The sequence below is a fragment of the Pelecanus crispus genome, chromosome 23 (genome assembly GCF_030463565.1).
Source record: "Pelecanus crispus isolate bPelCri1 chromosome 23, bPelCri1.pri, whole genome shotgun sequence".
Classification (NCBI taxonomy): Eukaryota; Metazoa; Chordata; class Aves; order Pelecaniformes; family Pelecanidae; genus Pelecanus; species Pelecanus crispus.
In genome coordinates, this window is record NC_134665.1 from 2,755,093 (window position 1) to 2,773,861 (window position 18,769).

The 18,769-nt window shown below is 44.8% G+C and overlaps 2 protein-coding genes across 2 annotated transcripts; both read left to right on the forward strand.

Moving 5' to 3' along the window:
• The first annotated feature begins 4,159 nt into the window (after nucleotides 1–4,159).
• On the forward strand, nucleotides 4,160–8,010 carry LOC142595883 (E3 ubiquitin-protein ligase RBBP6-like). The gene is made up of 3 exons (XM_075724733.1): nucleotides 4,160–4,325; nucleotides 6,162–6,261; nucleotides 7,953–8,010. The coding sequence occupies exons 1-3, from the start codon at nucleotides 4,160–4,162 to the stop codon at nucleotides 8,008–8,010; spliced, it is 324 nt and encodes a 107-aa protein (XP_075580848.1).
• Nucleotides 8,011–11,131: 3,121 nt separating this feature from the next.
• Nucleotides 11,132–18,292, forward strand: LOC142595840 (E3 ubiquitin-protein ligase RBBP6-like). The gene is made up of 13 exons (XM_075724685.1): nucleotides 11,132–11,170; nucleotides 11,678–11,896; nucleotides 12,082–12,170; nucleotides 12,291–12,387; nucleotides 13,089–13,096; nucleotides 13,258–13,371; nucleotides 14,285–14,457; nucleotides 15,210–15,313; nucleotides 15,808–15,939; nucleotides 16,019–16,097; nucleotides 16,195–16,252; nucleotides 17,530–18,052; nucleotides 18,188–18,292. Exons 1-13 carry the CDS (start codon nucleotides 11,132–11,134, stop codon nucleotides 18,290–18,292), a joined length of 1,740 nt encoding a protein of 579 aa, XP_075580800.1.
• The last annotated feature ends 477 nt before the right edge of the window (nucleotides 18,293–18,769 follow it).

Genomic DNA, 18,769 nt, shown 5'->3' on the forward strand with positions numbered 1-18,769 from the left:
CAGGGTTGTTTTTTTTTTTGTAGCTTATGTTTCTTATGTAGGAGAGCTGTGAGGCTGGGAGGACAGACTGTGGGTAGGAGGAAATGTGCTTAGTTACATATCAAAGGAAGATAAAATAAATATCTGAGTAAGGGTCAGTGTAGCCATTCAGAGCTCTGGATGTTTAAATGTGGACCTACACTTTTACCACAATGGATTTGCTTACACTTTTTCTTCTCTTCTAGTTCATGTGTGGGTACAGGAAAGAAGGCAGCAAACGTATACAGTGGCTCAAATCCCTTTTTCTTGCTGGCCATAAAGGTGCCTCTCACTGGGAGCTTGAGAAGGACACCGTGTTACAATTCTTGATTCCTTATATGCAGTCTTAAGGCTACTCACATATCTGTTTTTACAGTCTAAAAAAGATCTTGGCTGTGGCCATGTGGTTGCCTGTTAGCATTCACTTTTGAGTATTTGTTCACGTGAACCCCTGTGCAAGAACGCTTAATGCATATTTCCTAGCTGAGTTGGCACTCTTTTGGTGCAACTTTGCTGCTTTCAGCTGGTTTCCGTCTGGTTTCTTCTAACAGTAGAGCCACTTGTATAGGCGAGGTCACGGTCGGTCAAGTTCTCTCGCGCATGTCTTCGAAGCCATCTTTACATAGGAGCTTTTCTTATGTACCGCAATGTGCTGGTCAGCTTTTTCACCCGAGCTAGTTCAAAGCCTGCGCAGCATGACGTAACCACTGCCTGACGAGCTTTCTTTATATCCCATGGGAGCTCGATGGCGATAATGCCATTTCTAGCTTTCCCTGGGAGACAGGGAGGAGCAGAGCTCCTGTATCACAGCTTGGCTTGGTCTGGGAAGGCAAACTGAAAAGCACGTGGCGGTCACAGACACTTCTGTCCTGGGCCGTGAGCTGTGCAGATGCCAGCAGAAAGCTCTGGGAACACTTTGCACACAGGCCAAGGCGTTCCTGCTGCTACCCCAAGTGTCGCCAGCCCGAGCCCTGACATCTGGAGACCGATGTTTGATGGCAGCAGGGCAGGGGAAGGCAGAGTTGCCTCCTCTGCGACAGGAGGCTGCCAGCTTTGGAGCAGGCATGCTGTGGTGGGGTCAGACCAGGTGCCTTTGCTGTCTTCTGTCCTTCCTGTGGGTCTCGTGCTCATGGACAGCCCCATCTCTGTTGACAGCCTTTGATAAATGGGGATTTGGAGGAGCGGAAGTTGTTTCTCCCTCCTGGGAGTGGGGAGCGTTCCTGCTTGGATGCAGCTCCCTTGGCAGATGCTTGTGCTCATCTCTCGTCCCCGAGGTCTGATTTGTGCCTTTCCCCCCACCCAGGCTGTGTTGCTGGCTCTTGTGAAATGGGGGTGCCGAGGGCGGATGGTTTTACCACAGCTGGGAAGTTCCAGTCAAGCTGTCAGGGAGGGTTTCTTCCTGGTTCTTGCGGTTACAGGTTTTCAAAGAACCCAGCAAAGAGGTTTTCCAAGGAAACGTGGCCAAGGCAAGTGCAGGGTTGAGCTCTGCTTGCTGTCAGTGTGGATTGTGTCTGTGCTCGGCCAGGCACGCAGGAGCTTTCAGATGAGGAATGGGACTATTCCAGGGTGAAGTGAGCAGTCAGGATCCAAAGTGTGTTCTGTGTAAGGCAATCGGGTGGCAATGTGCAGTTGGAGCCTTCTTGTTTGCTTACCCTTTGATTTCAGTGCTGTCCTCTAGTCCGAATCTTGCAGTGTTTTTGCTGAGGTGTAAAAATTAAAGGGATAAAGCAGATCATCCTCGCCCACGCACACACCTTCCCCCCAGCTCCAGGTGAACAGCCAAAATCTCTGTGGGTACGTTGTTTTATGAAATGTGTATCAGATATCCAGCATCAGGGGAGTTGTGTACAGCGAATGGCTGCAGGTGCCTGGGGCTTGCTGGTGTCACCTGGAAGGGAAAAAGGGAGCAAAGGTGACCATGGGGACTTGTTACCAAGTACGTTTATTTGCAATCTCTCATTGTACGTTGCTGTATGTGTGCCTTGCAACATTTAGCTCGCAGTACTTCCTCCTCTCCTCCCCCTCTTCCTCCTCCCGATCGTCTTCCTCCACCTCCTGTTCCTACTCCTCTTCATTGTCATCCTTTTACCCTTCTTCTCCTCCTCCTCTCTGTCCTCCTGTTTGTCATTGCTGTAGTTGTCCTCATCCTCCTCCTCTTCCTCCCCCTTCCTCCCACTCCTCCTCCACAACTTCATCCTAATCCTCCTTCTCCTGTTAGTTGTCCTTATTCTCTTTTTCATCCTCTTGCTCACCTTCTTCTTCTTGTTTCTCCTCCTTCTTCTTCTCTTTCTCCCCCACCTCCTCCACTGCCTCCTCTTTGTTCTGTTCGTCTGTTCATCCTGTATGTCATCCTCCTCTTCCTTCTCTTCATCTTCCTCCTCATCATCGTCCCATTCCTCTTCATTCTCCTTCTCCTTTTCCTTCCTCCTCCTCCTCTTCCTGCCCCTCTACCCCCTCCTTCTCATCCTTCTCCTCTTCCTCCTCTTTTTTCCTCTTCTTTCTCATGTTTGTCCTCCTCCTCCTCCTGTTTTGTGTCTAGTTCCCCTATCTTCTGCTCCTCCTCCTGCTCCTCCTTCTTCTCTTCCTATTCTTCCTCCTGCTCCTGGTGCCACCTGTTCCTCTTCTGACTGTTCCTCGTGTTCCTCCTCCACCTCTTCTTTCTCCTCCTCTCACTCCTCCTCATGTTTGTCCTCCTCCTCCTGTTCTGTGTCTTGTTCCTCCTTGTTCTCATTCTCCTTCTGTGTTCCTCGTCCCCTTCATCCCCTTCCTCCTCCTCCTGCTGTCCATCAGTTCATCCTGTTTGTCTTCCTTCTTGTTCTCCTCCTCCTGTTTGTCCTCCTGTTAATTCTCTGTGATGGGGTCATCACAACGTGGTTGGTTGGGTGCCTGGGAGTCGGTGATAGATGAAGGGATTCCCCGTTTAGAAGCAGCTTTCCACATGCCCTTTTCTTGTGTCAATGTGAGAAAAACGACATGCTGACAGTGGGGGTTTTAAAGGGTTTGTGGGTTGGAGAGAGCAGGGAAATGAGCTCATTCCACTGGGCACTCTGTCCTGTGCTGCTAAAAGGTGGTCTCGGGCTAATCGATTCTGTGTTACCATTTGTGGTGATAAGTTGATTTCTTCCTGTAGGGCTGTAATACTCCCTGCGGTTTCATTAATGGCTTTTTCTAGTTCTCTTGACACATTTGCAGTAGCTCGCTCTAGTTTTGCAACCCCTAAGCATGGGATAAAAGCTGTTACAGACAGGGGGAACGTAGTGCTACGTGCCATCAGAGGGCTGTAACACTTTTTCCCGTAGCTATCAGTAGCTGGGATCTCCAGAGGCAGAAGAGATGCTGGTTCTAACCTGTGTGGGAGGTATTATTGCACTTAGAATCCCCTTTTCACCTCAGATGGAGGGTAAATCCTGAAATGCCCTTTCTTCACCTATCCAATATGGCCCTAGTGCTTGTGCAAATAGGGCAGTCTGATCTTCAAAGGAGTCTGAATGATGCAAATGATTTCCTGTGCAAGGGTTAGCATGTGCCGGATTGGGCTGTTCAGGTAAACCAGTAAGGCTGGGACCCAGAGGAGATGGCTCAGAGCATCAGGATCCTCTAGGCCCGTAGTGGCAGCCAAGTACCATTACCATTACTTTGATTGTGGCTTCCTGCAGAACAGCAAGTGAATCTCTCTGTGAACATCCATGTTGTCTGGCAGTGTGCAGGGCCGGATGAACTCCCTCCAGGAAGAAATGGCCAGCGTGATGCGTTTGAATGGGTTTCACGTAAGGGCTTCTGGAGAATCTCCCTTGCCCGCTCAGTGGATGTGGTAGATGGGAAGGTTTGGAGGAATGTGTGGAGGAATGGCGATTGCCTTTAGGGAGAGCTCGGGGTTAGGAGGAAGAGGGCGGGGCCGCCGTGCCCCCATGACGCGCGCCTTTTGTCATAATGCGCTGGGTGAGGTGAGGGGCTGGCGGCAGCCCGTGCACTTGTCGTCCAGGAAAGCCCTGGGCGGAACGCTGAGGCCGGGCGCCCGAGTGGCCGTAGCGAGCGGTCGGGCCTGGGAGCGCTGCGTGCGAGAGAGGGAGCGGAGGAGGAGCCGGGGCCGCGGGGGCCTCTCCCCATCGTGTGGCCGCCCGGCCGGGCTGCGAGGAGGAGCATGTCGTGCGTCCACTACAAGTTCTCCTCCAAGCTGAGCTATGATACGGTCACCTTCAGCGGCCTCCACATCCCCCTCTGCGACCTCAAGCGCCAGATCATGGGCCGCGAGAAGCTGAAGGCGGCCAACTGCGACCTGCAGATCAGCAACGCCCAGACCAGCGAAGGTGCGTGGGGGTGGTGGGCGCGGGGCCTTGGGCACCTAAAGCTGCCTGTTTATCTGCAGATGTGTCCTGGTTTTGTCTGGGCCAGAGTTGGTTTTCTCCCTAGTAGCTGGTGTGGTGCTGTGGTTTGGATTTAGCATGAGAATAATGTTGATAGCACACTGATGTTGTAGTTGTTGCTCAGGAGTGTTTGTGGCAGTCAGGGACTTTTCCGCTTCCCATGCTCTGCCAGGTGCAGAGGAAGCTGTGAGGGGGCAGAGCCGGGAGAGCTGACCCAAACTGGCCGGAGGGCTGTTCCATACCATAGGGCGTCATGCTCAGTATAGAAAGTGGGGGGAGTTGGCTGGGGGGCAGCGATCGCTGCTTGGGGACGGGCTGGGCATCGGTCGTCAGGTGGTGAGCAACTGCGTTGTGCATCACTTTGTGCTTTGTATGTTCTTTTATCATTAGTAGAAGCGGTATTACTATTTCTCTTCCTCTGCTGTCCTATTAAACTGCCGTTATCTCAACCCATGGTTTTTACCTTTTTTCCCCCCCAATTCTCTCCCCCATCCCCACGGGGTGTGGGGGGAGGGTGAGCAAGTGGCTGTGTGGTGCTTAGTTGCCAACTGGGGTTAAACCACGACAAGATATTTAAACTGTGTTCAGGAGAATGTCTGTGAAGAGACTTAAGAGCACACTGTTAGGGGTCCTAGGAATGCCATTGGATTGCATGGCACGCGTAGGTAGAGATCCATTTCAGGAGTCTTGTAGTTTTCTACTACTGTTGAATGAAATTGTCAAGAGCTTTTGAAAAATGGCTACTTTGCCTGAAGGGCTTTGCTGCAGAAGGGTCTGTGAATGTTGTCTTGGGTTGCTAAGGTACTGTCAGCTTCACACATGCCAGCAGGCTGAGTGGCCAACTGGCTGGCGTCACTACTGGAATGGTTGGGTCTGTGTCAAACAGAGCCTTAAAACCAGACTGATGGATGGTCCTAAATGTGATGGAGCCCAATTCTTATCCCCAGGAGAAGAAACGTTTTGAGTATTTTTGCTTGAAATGCATAACCATGAATTTCAGTTTTTATTCATCAGATGTAGATGCTTAAACTCACTAGAAGTAAACATGATTTTAAATGTCAGTGGAAAAAAATGATATGATGGACTCTTTTGAAGATCTGGACAGGCAAACTGGATGGTTGAGACCTATTTTAAATGTCGGGGGGGCAGGGGTGTCCTCTTCCATGCTTCCTCTAGAGGCATGTTCTATAAAGGCAGAATTCCCTTCAAAAAGCCTGCACTCAGGAATGATGCATTTCAACTTGCCGCCTCCTCTTAATTTGATCTGAACTTCTTGACCTGTCTTTTAGAATGGATGTTCTCACAATGTTGTGGAAGAACTGTGAACTGCAGAGCTCAGGATTCCTGAGTGCTCTTTCCTGCCCTGTAACATTCTGACTCCAACCCCTTGGAGCATGTGCTATTCTGCTTCTCAGGCAAGAGACAACAAACCAACAACCAAACAACAAACCCAGCTGGGACCTGACCTGGTCTTAGTGCAGATGGCAGGCTGTCTTCTGTGTTCTGTCAGTCCTGAGTGACCTTGGAGACCAGTGTGCTGCTGGCATTCAAACTGTTTTAAATGAATGGAAAAGATTTTGCTGCTTGTGTGTGATTATCAAACCTGAAGACTTCTAGGAATGTCCCGTTAGTGTGTTGAGACGATAAAAGCGCAGTGTTACATAGAAAGCTTTGCTTTCATCCCTGTGAAGGGATTGCCTGAAGTGCTATGTCATTACATAGTAATAGACATTCTTACAAACTGAATACTGTTTTGTTCTGTATTTGTGTTGTTTTCAGAATACACAGATGCTAATGCGCTGATTCCAAAGAACTCATCAGTGATCGTTCGAAGAATCCCTGCTGGAGGAGTCAAAGGCACCAGCAAAACCTATGTTGTGTAAGTATCCATACAGCATTGTACCCTTTGTTAGGGCTTTCAGTGTGTTAGCTGGTTTTGTGGATATTAGTTTACAGAGGCATTCCGATTGCATCTTTGTTGTTAAAGGTGCTGTTAATTTTGGTTGTCATGAGGTAGATTGTAATGTATCTGTCCCAAAGTCGACTGGGACATGGGGTTTGAACTGGAGCAATGGTAACTTTTAAGATGATTCTCTTGGGCTTCTTCTTGGGCTTGATTTTGCTGAGACCCAAGTTGTAGGTGCTGTTTCCTCTACCTGAGTGGTCATTATTAAATCTTCTTGCTTCTATTGCTTTTATAGTGAAGAGAGATATGCACTGTAGTGTGAACTGAGAATTTGTTCCCATGTCAGAAGAGTCTGATTGTTGGGGTTTGACTCTTTCTTGCCTTTGGGGGAGGGAGGGTGGGATATGGCAGGTATTCTTATGCCCCAGGTCTGGGGTTTTGCATCCTAGCTGTAGAGGAAAGAGCAAGGGTTGCCAGCTGGCGAACCATGCAAACAAGAAGTTCCATTCATAAGGGATTTGTATCAGTTTCCTAAAGACAGCGTCCGTTTCAGGCAAGAGAAAAAGAACACTGTCCCAAAGTGTATTGCCTTTAGTGCGAGTAGAGTGAAAGAATAGTTAATCCTTTCCAAACCTGAAACGCAGGAAGCAGTTTAGCACATTGCCAACTGTTGCTAGTTCTCTTTCTACATCTGTTTTTACCCTAAGCTGACATCTGTGCTCCAGGTTTTAGTTCTGTATTCCCAAGATTTAAGGAGGGCAGATAACTGGGTGTATTGATTAAAATGACAGCCACTCAAATGCCATCCTGCCTACAGCATCATTGCTGTCATTTCTGTATTCACACAGTCCAGTTGTGTATCAGCTGCATTAGCACTGTTTGAATGGTCACGTTTTCCAGCCTTCTTAAAGATAGACCTCTCCACCACAGTTAGTAGGTGTTATTAGCTTGTGGTTTTGCCATGTCCTTCTGATGTGGGTTCCCCATAAATAAAGTATACTGATGAGTTACAGTGTGTCTCGAACAGACAGTACAGCAGCATCCTGGTGCCCATGAAGCACTTGCAAGCAAAAAAACCCTGAATTTGTGTGGCTCTGCATGTAAACTTTGGGCACATTACTGCAGCAGTTGTTGCAGTGCTTTCAGGCACTACTGAGTAATTCTGGACGCCACGGCGTTGTGCTTATAAACATGGCCTTGTTTTGGGGGTTAATTGAAGGATGGATGCTCAGTGCTGCCTTGTGAATGCATCCTCCGTTTCTGGTTGGGTGGCACCCTCTCCTGGTATTGTAATGCTGCCCTAAAGTGAGAGGACAGATGCTGCTGGCATCAAAGCTCAACTAAATCCCTGTGTGTGGGGACAAGGAAAGAATGGCACTGCTGTTGTAACGTTGAAAATTAGCCGTGCAGATTAGCTTTTGATTCCTCCAGCTGGAAACATTGCAGAAACTGCTGGTAGAGTGGTTAATGTTTGGGAATGATGAATGCATGCTGTGATGGTGGAGAGGCCTTGAAAATGTGTTACTCGCCTTGCAGTTTGTTCTTGAAGGGAAATGCACGAAGAAACCACTGTGTGGTAATCTACAAGTATTTCCTTGTACTTCCTCATCTTCAGGAGGTACGGGCTCTATTTTAAGTTCTGATCACCTCCATTTCTCTTCCAGAAGTCGAACGGAGCCAGTGAGTGGACCATCAAAACCAGTACGTAAAAACACAATCTGACACTTTTTTCTGCACACTGCACTTAATTCTACACAATGTAGCCTGGTATAAATTTTCCAAACAGTAACTTAATCTGTTTTCCAGTAGAACATAGTATATGTTGTAAATAGAATGTATTTGATTCAGCATCGTAGTGTGTATGTTTGTATCGGTTGTTGTGTGCTTTTGTTCCTTGCAACGCAAATTGTCTGGAGTGCATTTTTTGCCATTTTCACATTGTATTACTTAGCTTTTGTATTGAAAGTCTTTTTTTTTTTGCCTAATGTTTTTTGAAAATCCATTATTGTTCAGCTTGGTACTGTTCCTTAGTTCTGATTTGGGGGTTCAAACAAATATGATAAGTCACATATCCCATACATTTTGAGGACAGTTCTGTGCAGCTAAATGATTCCTTTCCATGTCCTTAAATACCTGGGTATTTGTTCCTAAAACTGAATGATTGAAGTGATATTGCTTGGGCCCCTCTGAGTGCATAAATGTCTTTCATAGCTTGCTGTGAATTTAAACATCGTTGCTACACAAAGTGCTATTGTCAAGTTCTGCATTTGATCTTTCCACTTTCTCGGATAAAGCAGTTTAGTTGAATAGTTTGTCTGCAAATGGAAATACCTAAACCCCAGTGTACAAATGTTGGCACAAGTTTAGAGCCTGGTGCATTTGTGGGTGAAATCCCTGTCATTTGTCCTAAACTCTGCCTGCAGTATGCTTTTGGAGCTGGGTGACTTCAGGGTTGGATGCTGCTTCAATTTCGCAGAGGTTAAGCCTGTCTTTAGTGTACCACCATATGATGCTAAACATATGGAGAAGGAATGATGAACTGGAGTGAGGAATCTTTTTCTGCATGTAGAGATCTTTTTTCCCAGAGTCTGCTAAAAACTGCTGCCTTGAATTCTTCCACTGCATTAGGCACTAAAGGACAAGAGCGTTTTCCACGGAAGGCTTTTAATCTCTCTTCTGATCCAGTTAGTGACCCCTTGAGGAGAGCCGTTCAGTTTACATTGTGAAATGTTACTCTATGCTTTTGAACAACTTCAGGCATAATAAGCAGTGATTCGAGTGTCTTTCTGCTAAGGTTTTACTGGTGTGAGCTTCACTGCTGCTTGTGGCGTAACAGAATTGAGTACACTGGAAAAGGAGCAAGCGAAGAGTTCCCCTTTTTCCTTGTGGAAAAAGTGCCCTCCAGTCTTAGTTCTCAACAAACACAGCAGTCCATTACAAACCAGTGGCCTGAGGACTTCATTCCTGCAAGCTGTTCCGTAGGGAGCTGGGAGGGAGGAGTGTGGCTGCAATTTATTCTCAGAAATCCCTTTTTAGCTGCAAATTGGCAGCTTCCTTACCCCTGTGACTCTTAAGCAGTTGTGAGCATTTGACAAGGGTCCCTCTCTGAGATAGTCTGGAGCAGTAAGTTGATCTCAGGCGGGTTTGGTGAGTTTGGTTTCTTCTCATTAACCACAGAGGCACTCTGGAGCTGTCACAGGTTTGGACGCTTTTTTGAACAAATGCCGATTACACTGGGTTGGAAATGCCTCTTTCAGTGACACTCAGAGGATATGGTGCAGCCTTTCAGACTGCAGTAGAGGTGAACTATTGCTGTGTTTTGATTGTAGAACTTGAATATGTGTTTAATGTTTTGTGCACAGATCAATGACTCTTCTGGATCTATTTCTCTGGCCCAGCTCATTAAGGTATATCTAGATATATTCTTGTCAAATGCTTAAAACCAAAAGTGTTTGCTTTGTATTTTTAAATCTTATACGGTGATCTATAGCTGGATAACTCTTGTAATGTGAACAGAACTTTAATTTAGATTTTACTAATTTAAAAGTATTTATTTTAACTGTAAAATATGTGCGTATTTTGATACTGTCCTGTAAAGAGTAGTTGCCAGTCTGGGAAGATAGAAGGGGAGTACCTTATCAGCCTCAACGTAATGTTGCCATATTACTCACCTTCAAGACACAAAGAAGCAGCACTGCAGAAGCTGTTTACCGTTTTTCATACGTTTCATTCATGTTGTGTTGGAAACTAACACAACTTTCAGAGAAGAATTATATGGTCTGTAAGTTATGGACATTTCAGGGCGGGTTGCAACAGCCAAACGAGAAGCGTTTCTGGAACATGGACGATTGCGTGGCTATTTTTGAGTTTCTAGTCACGATAGTTACAGTTCCGTTCTGTGAATGCTGCAGAGTTTCATACATCGTAGTACATCTACAGTGCACAGCACAATCTAATTTGTTTGAGCGCAGGCTGCGTCAATTGTGTAAATGTACCTGACTGTTTATAGGAATATGCCAATGTGTACGTGTGGCATATTAGCAGATGTGACCTTCTGAAACTGTTGCAGTGCCGTGTTTTGCTGTGGAACTGCTTGCGTTCTGTGCTCAACAATGTGTAGCTTTGCCTGGTGGTTGCACTAGTGATTGCACGTTGTGCAAAGGCGTAGTGCTAGCCAATGGAATGAGTGGTCTTTCGAGTGACAAAGATGAGAGAAGGCCGGGCCTAGTGCAGAGGATCTGCTTCTTTCTTCTGAAAATAAAGGCTGGAGTTCATTTCCAAGAAAGAGAAATCTCTTCCCACTCCTAACTTCTTCCCTCACTCACTGCAGAAATTACACTGTGTACCTTTGGCCAAAAAAAAAAAAAAAAAAAAAAATTAGTTTGGAAGGTATCCACCAGAAGAAATTGGACTCCATTAGTGCTGTGCCTAAATGTGTCCTTGATTCTGTAAACTCATGTGAAGTTTTCCCCTGAAATGTGAAAAATTGTCCAAGTGGTGTAGACATTTCAGCTTTTGAGAACATTTAAAGAAAAATACAGGAAAATAACATAAAGCAGCTCAGAACTGTTACTTGCGCTGACTTCCTGAGTGCAGACTGGCTTAGCATGGAGGCAATGTGTTGTAAAAAGTTTTCCGGTTTGTTATTCCTATGTATTAAATGCCATATTTGAGTTTTGGTCTATTCCTAGGATGCGTTATTTTGTGTTTTGGAAGTGTTCTGTAAACCGTTTGGGTTCAAACAAACTAGTCAAGTATCTGTAAAGTTGTCTGTAAATGTTAATGGCAGTGACTTCATAGGTGTTGATCTGGATGATGTTACAGTTGAGAAAAAACTGTCTATATGAATGACTTGACAGATGTTGATGTGAATGATGTTACAGTTGAGAAAAAAACTGTCTATATGAAACAACCATTTAATAAAATACTGAAACTAGATGGTTGCTTTTGTGAATGAATGCATCTAAAAGCAAAAACATGCGCTGTTGATCTGAAAGATAGGTGCTTGAAGGTCCAAGTCATTTACAGTCCCTCCCTTTGTCCCTGCTTATGTCTGGACTAGCGTGCAATAAAAAAATCTGACCAAATACTGGTTAAACAAAAGCAGCTGGCTTCAAGAATTTGAAGACGTAGTTGTGCGTAAGGTTTATGAAGAAGTTAGTAGGGGGGAACATGCAGTTTGGACTGCCTACAGCACATGATGGTGACATTTCTACTGAAAAGAATCCTTTGTCTTGCTGAGGGATTCTAAAAAGCTTGATTCCTTTTCATGCTTCTGTGTCCGAAGCTCAGTTTCAGCAAGCAGAAACCAACTTCCCTGACTGCTAAGTTGAGTGCCCTTTTCAGGCTGCAAAGGGTAAATCATGATAGTGGCATACATCTTTCTCAGTTAAATGTACAGCAGAGATCTTCTCCTTCAAATAGTCTGGAGCTTAATATCAGTTCAAAAACACTGGACAGTGTAATTGTTTCTACGCAGAGCTTGAGTCCACGTGGAAGAAAGTGGGACTGGTTCCACAAGCCTTTATGTAAGGTGCAGACAGAGCCCAAGGTTTTGGGTGCCCAGGAATGCTCTTGTCAAGCAGGTTACCAGGCACCCAACCCCCACGTAAGGGCGTAAGGACTCCCCAGAACATCTTCAGCACAACTCTGTTTTATATGAGTAGCTGTTTTGGTGCAGCCTCAGCTGGCGTTGTGCTGCTCTTGACGGGACTGGGTGAGTGCTGTGGTCTTTGGCCGTGGGGGCTTCACTGTGTTTCTCATGCGTGTGTCAAATCCTGACCTGTTAAACAGACTGCCAATCTGGCTGAAGCCGATGCTTCCGAGGAAGATAAAATAACAGCGATGATGATACAGTCTTGCCAGGAATATGATCCATCCAAGTGAGTGTTGCTGATGTCGGATCTGTTCTTTGAAGATGATGGAAAAGCTGAAAGGATGCTTGTTGGAACAAGAGAGACACCTTTGCATACCTTTTTCTTTCTTTCCCCAAAATCTTTCAGTTACCTGAAGAAAGCCTTGGGTCCACCTCCACCATCTTACACTTGCTTCCGTTGTGGAAAACCTGGCCACTATAGGAAGAACTGCCCAACACATGGGGTAAGATTGTGGGGGACTGCTGGTGTTTGGTAGTTTGTCATTGTTTTTACCTTGGCAGTCACGTAACAATACAGAAACGCTCCTATTAAGAATTGTTTGTCTTGGGGTGAAACGCAGAGGTTACCTGGCAGTGTTGCAAAGCCCTTCAGACTTCCAGGGAAACCTGCAATTACAAATGTAAAATTGGCTTTTCTCAAGGTCATAGACATTAAATATGTCCATAGACCCTTCTCTGTGGACTTTCACACACATTTTTGTATATTTCAATATCACTGGAAATGTTTCTGGTTTTAGCTCTTTTTAATGACTGGTTGTAGACAGCTTTCAGGATTCCGTCTAAACCCAAGATGTTTCTGTTGACCCCATCTTGTGACTAAGTGCGTGTTTTAGGTACACAAGCCTCTGGTTGAGTATTCATGCCAGTGAACGTTCGTCACTGAATGCGTATTCATGAGGTCTGAATTCAGCCTTCATCTAGAGATGGTGAACACAAGTTTCCCCAGCGAGTGATTCAGAGCAGCGAACTGAGCTCTCGCGCTGAACTGTGCTGGGGAGGAGGAGCGGGTTTGTGTCTCTTCTCCGAGTGGATGGCGAGCGCAGGGGTATTTCCCCCTTCAGGAACCTGAAGTTAAGCCAAAGAATGTCAAATGAGTTGAAAACACTGCTCAAGCCTTTTGAACGTCCTGGCTCTGTTCTTTTAGGAAAAGAAGTATTTTAGTTGAGCAACCCTTACGCTGGGTACAAGGAGAGCACTAAAGGCTTTTGCTGCTTCAAATAGTCCTTGAAATGTCATTTGAAGTGTGGGTCCTGAGATGAGATATGTCTGCATTTCTTTCCTTAACAGGACAAACAATTTCAGTCTGTTCCCAGAATTAAAAAGAGCACAGGAATTCCCAGGAGTTTCATGGTGGAGGTGGAAGATCCCAACACCAAGGGTGCTATGCTGACGAAAAGTGGAAAATACGCAATACCAGCTATTAATGCGTAAGTAGGGAATTAATTGGACTGACCACAAAGGTAATAAGAGAAACCATGGGTAAATGTTTGCATGGCAATGCAACCAAGTTGGCCAGCATCTGGAATTACGGGGGAGGAAGCATTGTCATTGTAGTTTACCCTTAAAATCTGTGATACTTTCTACCATTAAAATAGGGCGGTCCTTCTGTTCCAGCCCCTGCAAGTTGGTGAAACTTGCGGTATGCTAAGAATCTGTATTTCTGCAAAACGTTTCAGTAGTGTTTACAGCGGAGTCGGTCTCTGTGAACGCTCATTTTGCTTCTGGGTTATGCTTCAAAGGCTTCCTGCAAAATGTAACAAAGAGCTGTTGGACTGAGCTTTCCTGCCCCCCTGACTTTTATCCAATCCCATGTGTGAAACAGACTGAAGTTTTCCTGTGGCTATAAACTAAGAAAAGACTACTGTGTGCTGACAAGAGTGGCTGCTTTCAAATGCACTTGGTAGCACTTGTGTTTTTCTGTTGTGGATCTCCTTTTGTAGAAGCTGTAACACAGGCTTCCTCCATGAATCAAACGTAATTACTCAGAGACTAACTTTACCCTGAGCCTGCAATTTACACTTACCCTCTGGCAAAGGAGAGGTGGGATTCATTTCACCTTATTTCTGGGTGTCAAGGAATTATTTTTCCAGTCTGAGCTGGTTTCTGAGTTGATCCAATGAATGGGAGAGTTCTGCAGAAGGAAAATTCTTCCGCCCCTCCCTCTTTTAGTGCTGTGGCTACAGAAAAGTAGTTCAAACGAAATGCCTACATGTTAGAAGGCTAATGGGGAGTGAGAAGGATTCCATCTATTCTCTTCCTTTGGTAAAATGCAAAGCTTGGAAAAGTTTCCCTTTACCCATCTTTAACTCTTTCCTTTTTCCTTCCCCACCCCGCCTCCAGGGAAGCTTATGCTAGAGGCAAGAAGGAAAAGCCTCCCTTCCTACCAGCAGAGCCGTCCTCCTCCTCCTCCTCAGCTGATCCTGTTCCAGAGGAGTTGTTGTGTCTCATCTGTAAAGATCTAATGACAGATGCAGCTGTTATTCCCTGCTGTGGGAACAGTTACTGTGACGAATGTAAGTGTTACTGCCCTGTCTGTTCATGCAAAACATCACATCTGATCTTCTGAAAGCAGAAGTAGGAGATAACAAAATTACTTTCTTACATGCTCTATTTAACACTTAAGTAGATGCTGAACAGGAAAGAATGCTTCTCGTATAATGGGGAAAAAAAAGGCAGAAAGCTTTTTTCCCTTTTTACCTATCTAGTTAAGTCCTCTTTACATGGGAAAGGACGAGTATGAGAAGAGTGCATCACTGTGCAGGTGATTACAGTATTGGATATGGAATGCATTTGGTTTGTCCACAGCCCTTTCCCTCATACAAAATTATACAGCCAGCTCTGGTGCCTGACTGTGCTCTGCAACAAAGGGAGAGTTAGGCATTTAATCCACATTCTTCTCCATGGGAGAGCTGGTTAAAACCTTCAGAACTCAGACCTACTAATGGTTTTTTGAGACGTGTTTTATTCATTAACCTGGAGGTTGGTGACTTCTCGCTGTACTAGAGAGTGGAAAAAAGACTCGTGGGAACATCAGGACACAGCCTACTCTACATCTTCAGGTGTGACAGTAGTGAAATATCAAAGCTGTACGGTTGTGTGCTGCATACGAGACATTTGTGACACTATTGAACTTTTATAGCTTCATGCTCTCAATTCCAGACCACATTCACCCATTAATCATAGACGTGTTTTGAGAATTGATTAGAAGCCAACAAATGTCCTCACTTTGGCTAAAACCTGTTTTGATGGTTCTAATTATTCACAGGCATTAGAACAGCGTTGCTGGAATCTGAGGAGCATACCTGCCCAACGTGCCACCAGACAGACGTTTCGCCTGATTCTTTAATTGCCAACAAGTTCCTACGCCAGGTGCCATGATGCCTTTTACGTAAACTGTTTGTAAGACAAGTCTGTTTGTGAAAAGGTGAAAGGGAAGCAAATACTAATTTACATCTCCTTTAAGCAAGGCTAAATGGAACAAGGCCAAATTTACTTCTGAAATCCATGATCTGTTGTTACAGAAGCTTACAGCCTGGCACATTCAGGTCACACTTTTGTTTAAGATGATTGCCTCGCTTTCAGATTTGGTGTTAACACTGAAGTACTTTAAATACAGATACTCTGAGTCACCAGTCAGTAATATCAGTGTCTAATGGGATGTGTTCATCTATCTGTATGGCGATTTATTTTACGGTTGATAGCATTTATAAGAACACAAAAGCAATTTTACTCTGTGGAGGCTTTTGTTTGTGTATCTCCTGAAGTTTCATATTACCTTTTTGTCAATGTTTTTCTGCCTCTAGGCTGTGAACAACTTCAAAAATGGAACTGGCTACACAAAAAGGCTCCATACACAAATTCAGCAGCAACAGCAGCAGCAGCCACCACCACCACCACCACCACTCCTGCCTGTCACACCTCCTGCTGCTCTGGTGAGTGCTGCTCAACTGTCTAAACCTTCCCCTCTGTCAATCAGCAATCTGTTGGAAGAGAAGGTAAGTTTTATTTCAGCATATGTGCTGATTCTTACTTTTCATAGAGCTTATTTTCCAACTGTTTGCATTTATGCACAAGGGCTACCAGGTTCCTGTTCAAAGGCAGCCAGCAGTAGCAAGTGTTGTGGGCCCCCAAGGACAACCAATACCCACAGCTGGTAAGTAACTAGAACTTCAGGATTTCCTGAAAACAATTATCTTCAGACCAGCTGAATGGGATTTTTTTTTTTCTTTTTTGCCTCCCCACTCCAGTAGGTCATCCAGTGAGAGCCAGAACAATTCGCTCAGCAGGTGGCAGAGCGGGCTGGGAACTGTGAGTATTCTACAGAAATTCAATAGATGCCTACTTGTAACCTGCTAAACGAGGCCATAACACATAACTTATACAACAGCTGATTTCTAATGAAGTGAATATGCATAGATAGCAGTGGAGGGAGAATACACATGGTAATTAATTTTGAAATTTGAGTTGGGGCTTTAACAAAGGGGATCTGGGCTTGCAGTAAGGTTATTGAAAACAAAACTCCAGTAGAGGATGGAAAAGAGGACTCTGAAAAATGAATGCTTTTTTGAGGAAACCATAATTACCTATAAAACTTAAATATAATTAAAGGATCAAATAGAAAGCCACCCTTTTGATCACTGCCTGAATACGGCTGAAGAAATTGATTTCCCAATAGTAAACAGCCTCCAACATTCTTTTTTAAATAACTTAGATGATACTGATGGAGCAAATTGTTGGAAAAGTCAACGCTGTTATTTTATGACAACGTTGAATTTCTTTCAATTCAGCCATCTCAAATAGCCAGGATGCTTTCTCTCAGTTGGAGAGGGAGGAGTCTGTTTTATCTATTATTGCAGTGCCAAGTGAGTCCTTCCTTTTGGTACATATTTGTAATGGCATTGAGTGACATTGCTAGCGGCTGAGTTCAGAAGCTTTTAGATTTGACTTGTCTTGAAATGTAGTCACTGTCCTTGGTTAGAGCTAGAGGTAGGTGCCAAATGTTGCTAGGACATCCGGCTAGAAGTGCTGATGAAATAGTCCTGTAGGTAGGATTGCAGTACAAGTATTTTGCATCCTGTACAACTTGCCAAATAAGGAGTGAAGTTAAGTAGACTCAGCTGGCATTTTAAAATTGAGCTCTCTTGAGGCTAAATCATGTTTTCTTGATGTTTGGTACTGCATGGGAGCTGTTAAGATTTGCTCTTTTTGCATCTTACTGCAAAAAAAAGATTGCACTGCATGTAGTCGTGGAGGAGTGAAAAATGTGCCGCTTCCCGTGCCAGTATGCACCACCTGAAATCAATCAACAGCTGTGGTGGTTCATGAGATAGGAGTGAGTGGAAATAGAGTTACCCTTCCTGGATGTTTTCACACGAGCAAAGCAGCAGCTGTTCTGCCTTGTAAGCAGAAACTCTTATCAAGCTCTTGACTTTGCAGTAGCATCATGTCAGCAGCTGAAAGCAGCTTTGCCATAAGCATATGGAAAAAAAAAAAAACCAAACACAAAATTGGGACAAAAAAAATTGGTGAGAGTGACTGTTTTGAATTACCTTCAGTATTTTTTTTTTGTGTGGTGCTTTTTTAAGGTCCAAGTCTCCCCGTAATGCTTCATCTTACTCTAGAAGGTCATATACCTATTCCAAGTCAAGAGCTGGTTCTTCCCATTCCTACTCTCGAAGATTTGGTCGTTCCCATTCTCACTCCTACTCGCGGTCGCCGCCGAATCGAAGAAGAGGCAAAGGGAAGAGCCGTAACTCTCGGTCTAGGTCAAGGGCACATGGTTATCACCAGTCAAGGTCAAGGTCACCCCCATACAGAAGATCCAAATCACGGCCAAGATCACCAGTATTTAGAGGCCAGTGTCCCATGAAACAGACTATACCTCAAGGGGAGGAAGAAAGGCAGCCTTTTAACAGACACACACAAGTTCCACCCTATGATATGAAGGTTCACTATGGCAGATCTGCTGACGTCAGAGATCCTTTTGAGCAGGAAAGATACAGCGCATGGGAAAGGAACTATCGAGAATGGTATGAAAAGTTTTACAAGGGCTGTTCTGTTACAAGGGGCTCTCTGTTCATGCTCCCAAGCAGAGATGATGCCACCCCTGTAAGAGATGAGCCTAGACCAGCAGATTATAGCACTTTCAAACTGGGGTCTGAAAAGGAGAAAAGAGAGAAGGATAAGCCAAAAGCAAAAATTGAAAAGGCAAAGCAGAAAGTAGAAGTGGCTTTTCCTCCAAAGAACAACAATATAACAAAAGCATCTAAAGCTTCCCAGAAGATGGACACCAGTCTTGAAAAATCTGCTCAATTGGAACCTCCTGTAAAAAAAGCAAAGAAGGAGTAGCCAAAGGCCAAGAGTGTTGAAATGTTTTCATCTTAAAAGGCTGAGAATATTTTGATATTTTCCTGTAAAGAGTAGTTTCCACTTTGGGAAGATAGAAGGGGAGTACCTTTTGGAGGCAGGGGGTGGGGGGGAACGGGGGCGTTGCAGAAGCCATTCTGGAACATGGACAATCGCATGGCTATTTTTCTCTTTGTTTACTAGCATGTGTATAAACACAAATCTCATGTTCATAAATAAAGTTAAGATTCTTTTAGCCTCGTCTATTCCCTGGCATGTCTGTATTACATTTCTAAGTAGCATCTTACCATAAGGGAACAGAGAAGTCTCAAAAAAAAAAAAATCAAACCAAAGGAAAAATCCTGGAGTGGGAGGGAAGACTTAGAGTTGGTTAGAAGTAATTCAAGTAAATGAAAGAGAAAGCAAACCCATTCCCTTCTTGTTTGCTCTGACTGTCCCTGAGTTGGGCTGTGGGTGGCT

Excerpts from the sequence above, each read along its gene's own strand:
- LOC142595883 (XM_075724733.1), top strand. The coding sequence starts at position 4,160 with ATGTCGTGCGTCCACTACAAGTTCTCCTCCAAGCTGAGCTATGATACG. Across the intron at positions 4,326-6,161 it reads CAACGCCCAGACCAGCGAAG|AATACACAGATGCTAATGCG; the intron begins GTGCGTGGGGGT and ends TGTTGTTTTCAG. Across the intron at positions 6,262-7,952 it reads ACCAGCAAAACCTATGTTGT|AAGTCGAACGGAGCCAGTGA; the intron begins GTAAGTATCCAT and ends TTTCTCTTCCAG.
- LOC142595840 (XM_075724685.1), top strand. The coding sequence starts at position 11,132 with ATGAATGACTTGACAGATGTTGATGTGAATGATGTTACA. Across the intron at positions 11,897-12,081 it reads ACCAGGCACCCAACCCCCAC|ACTGCCAATCTGGCTGAAGC; the intron begins GTAAGGGCGTAA and ends CCTGTTAAACAG. Across the intron at positions 15,940-16,018 it reads GCAATCTGTTGGAAGAGAAG|GGCTACCAGGTTCCTGTTCA; the intron begins GTAAGTTTTATT and ends TTTATGCACAAG.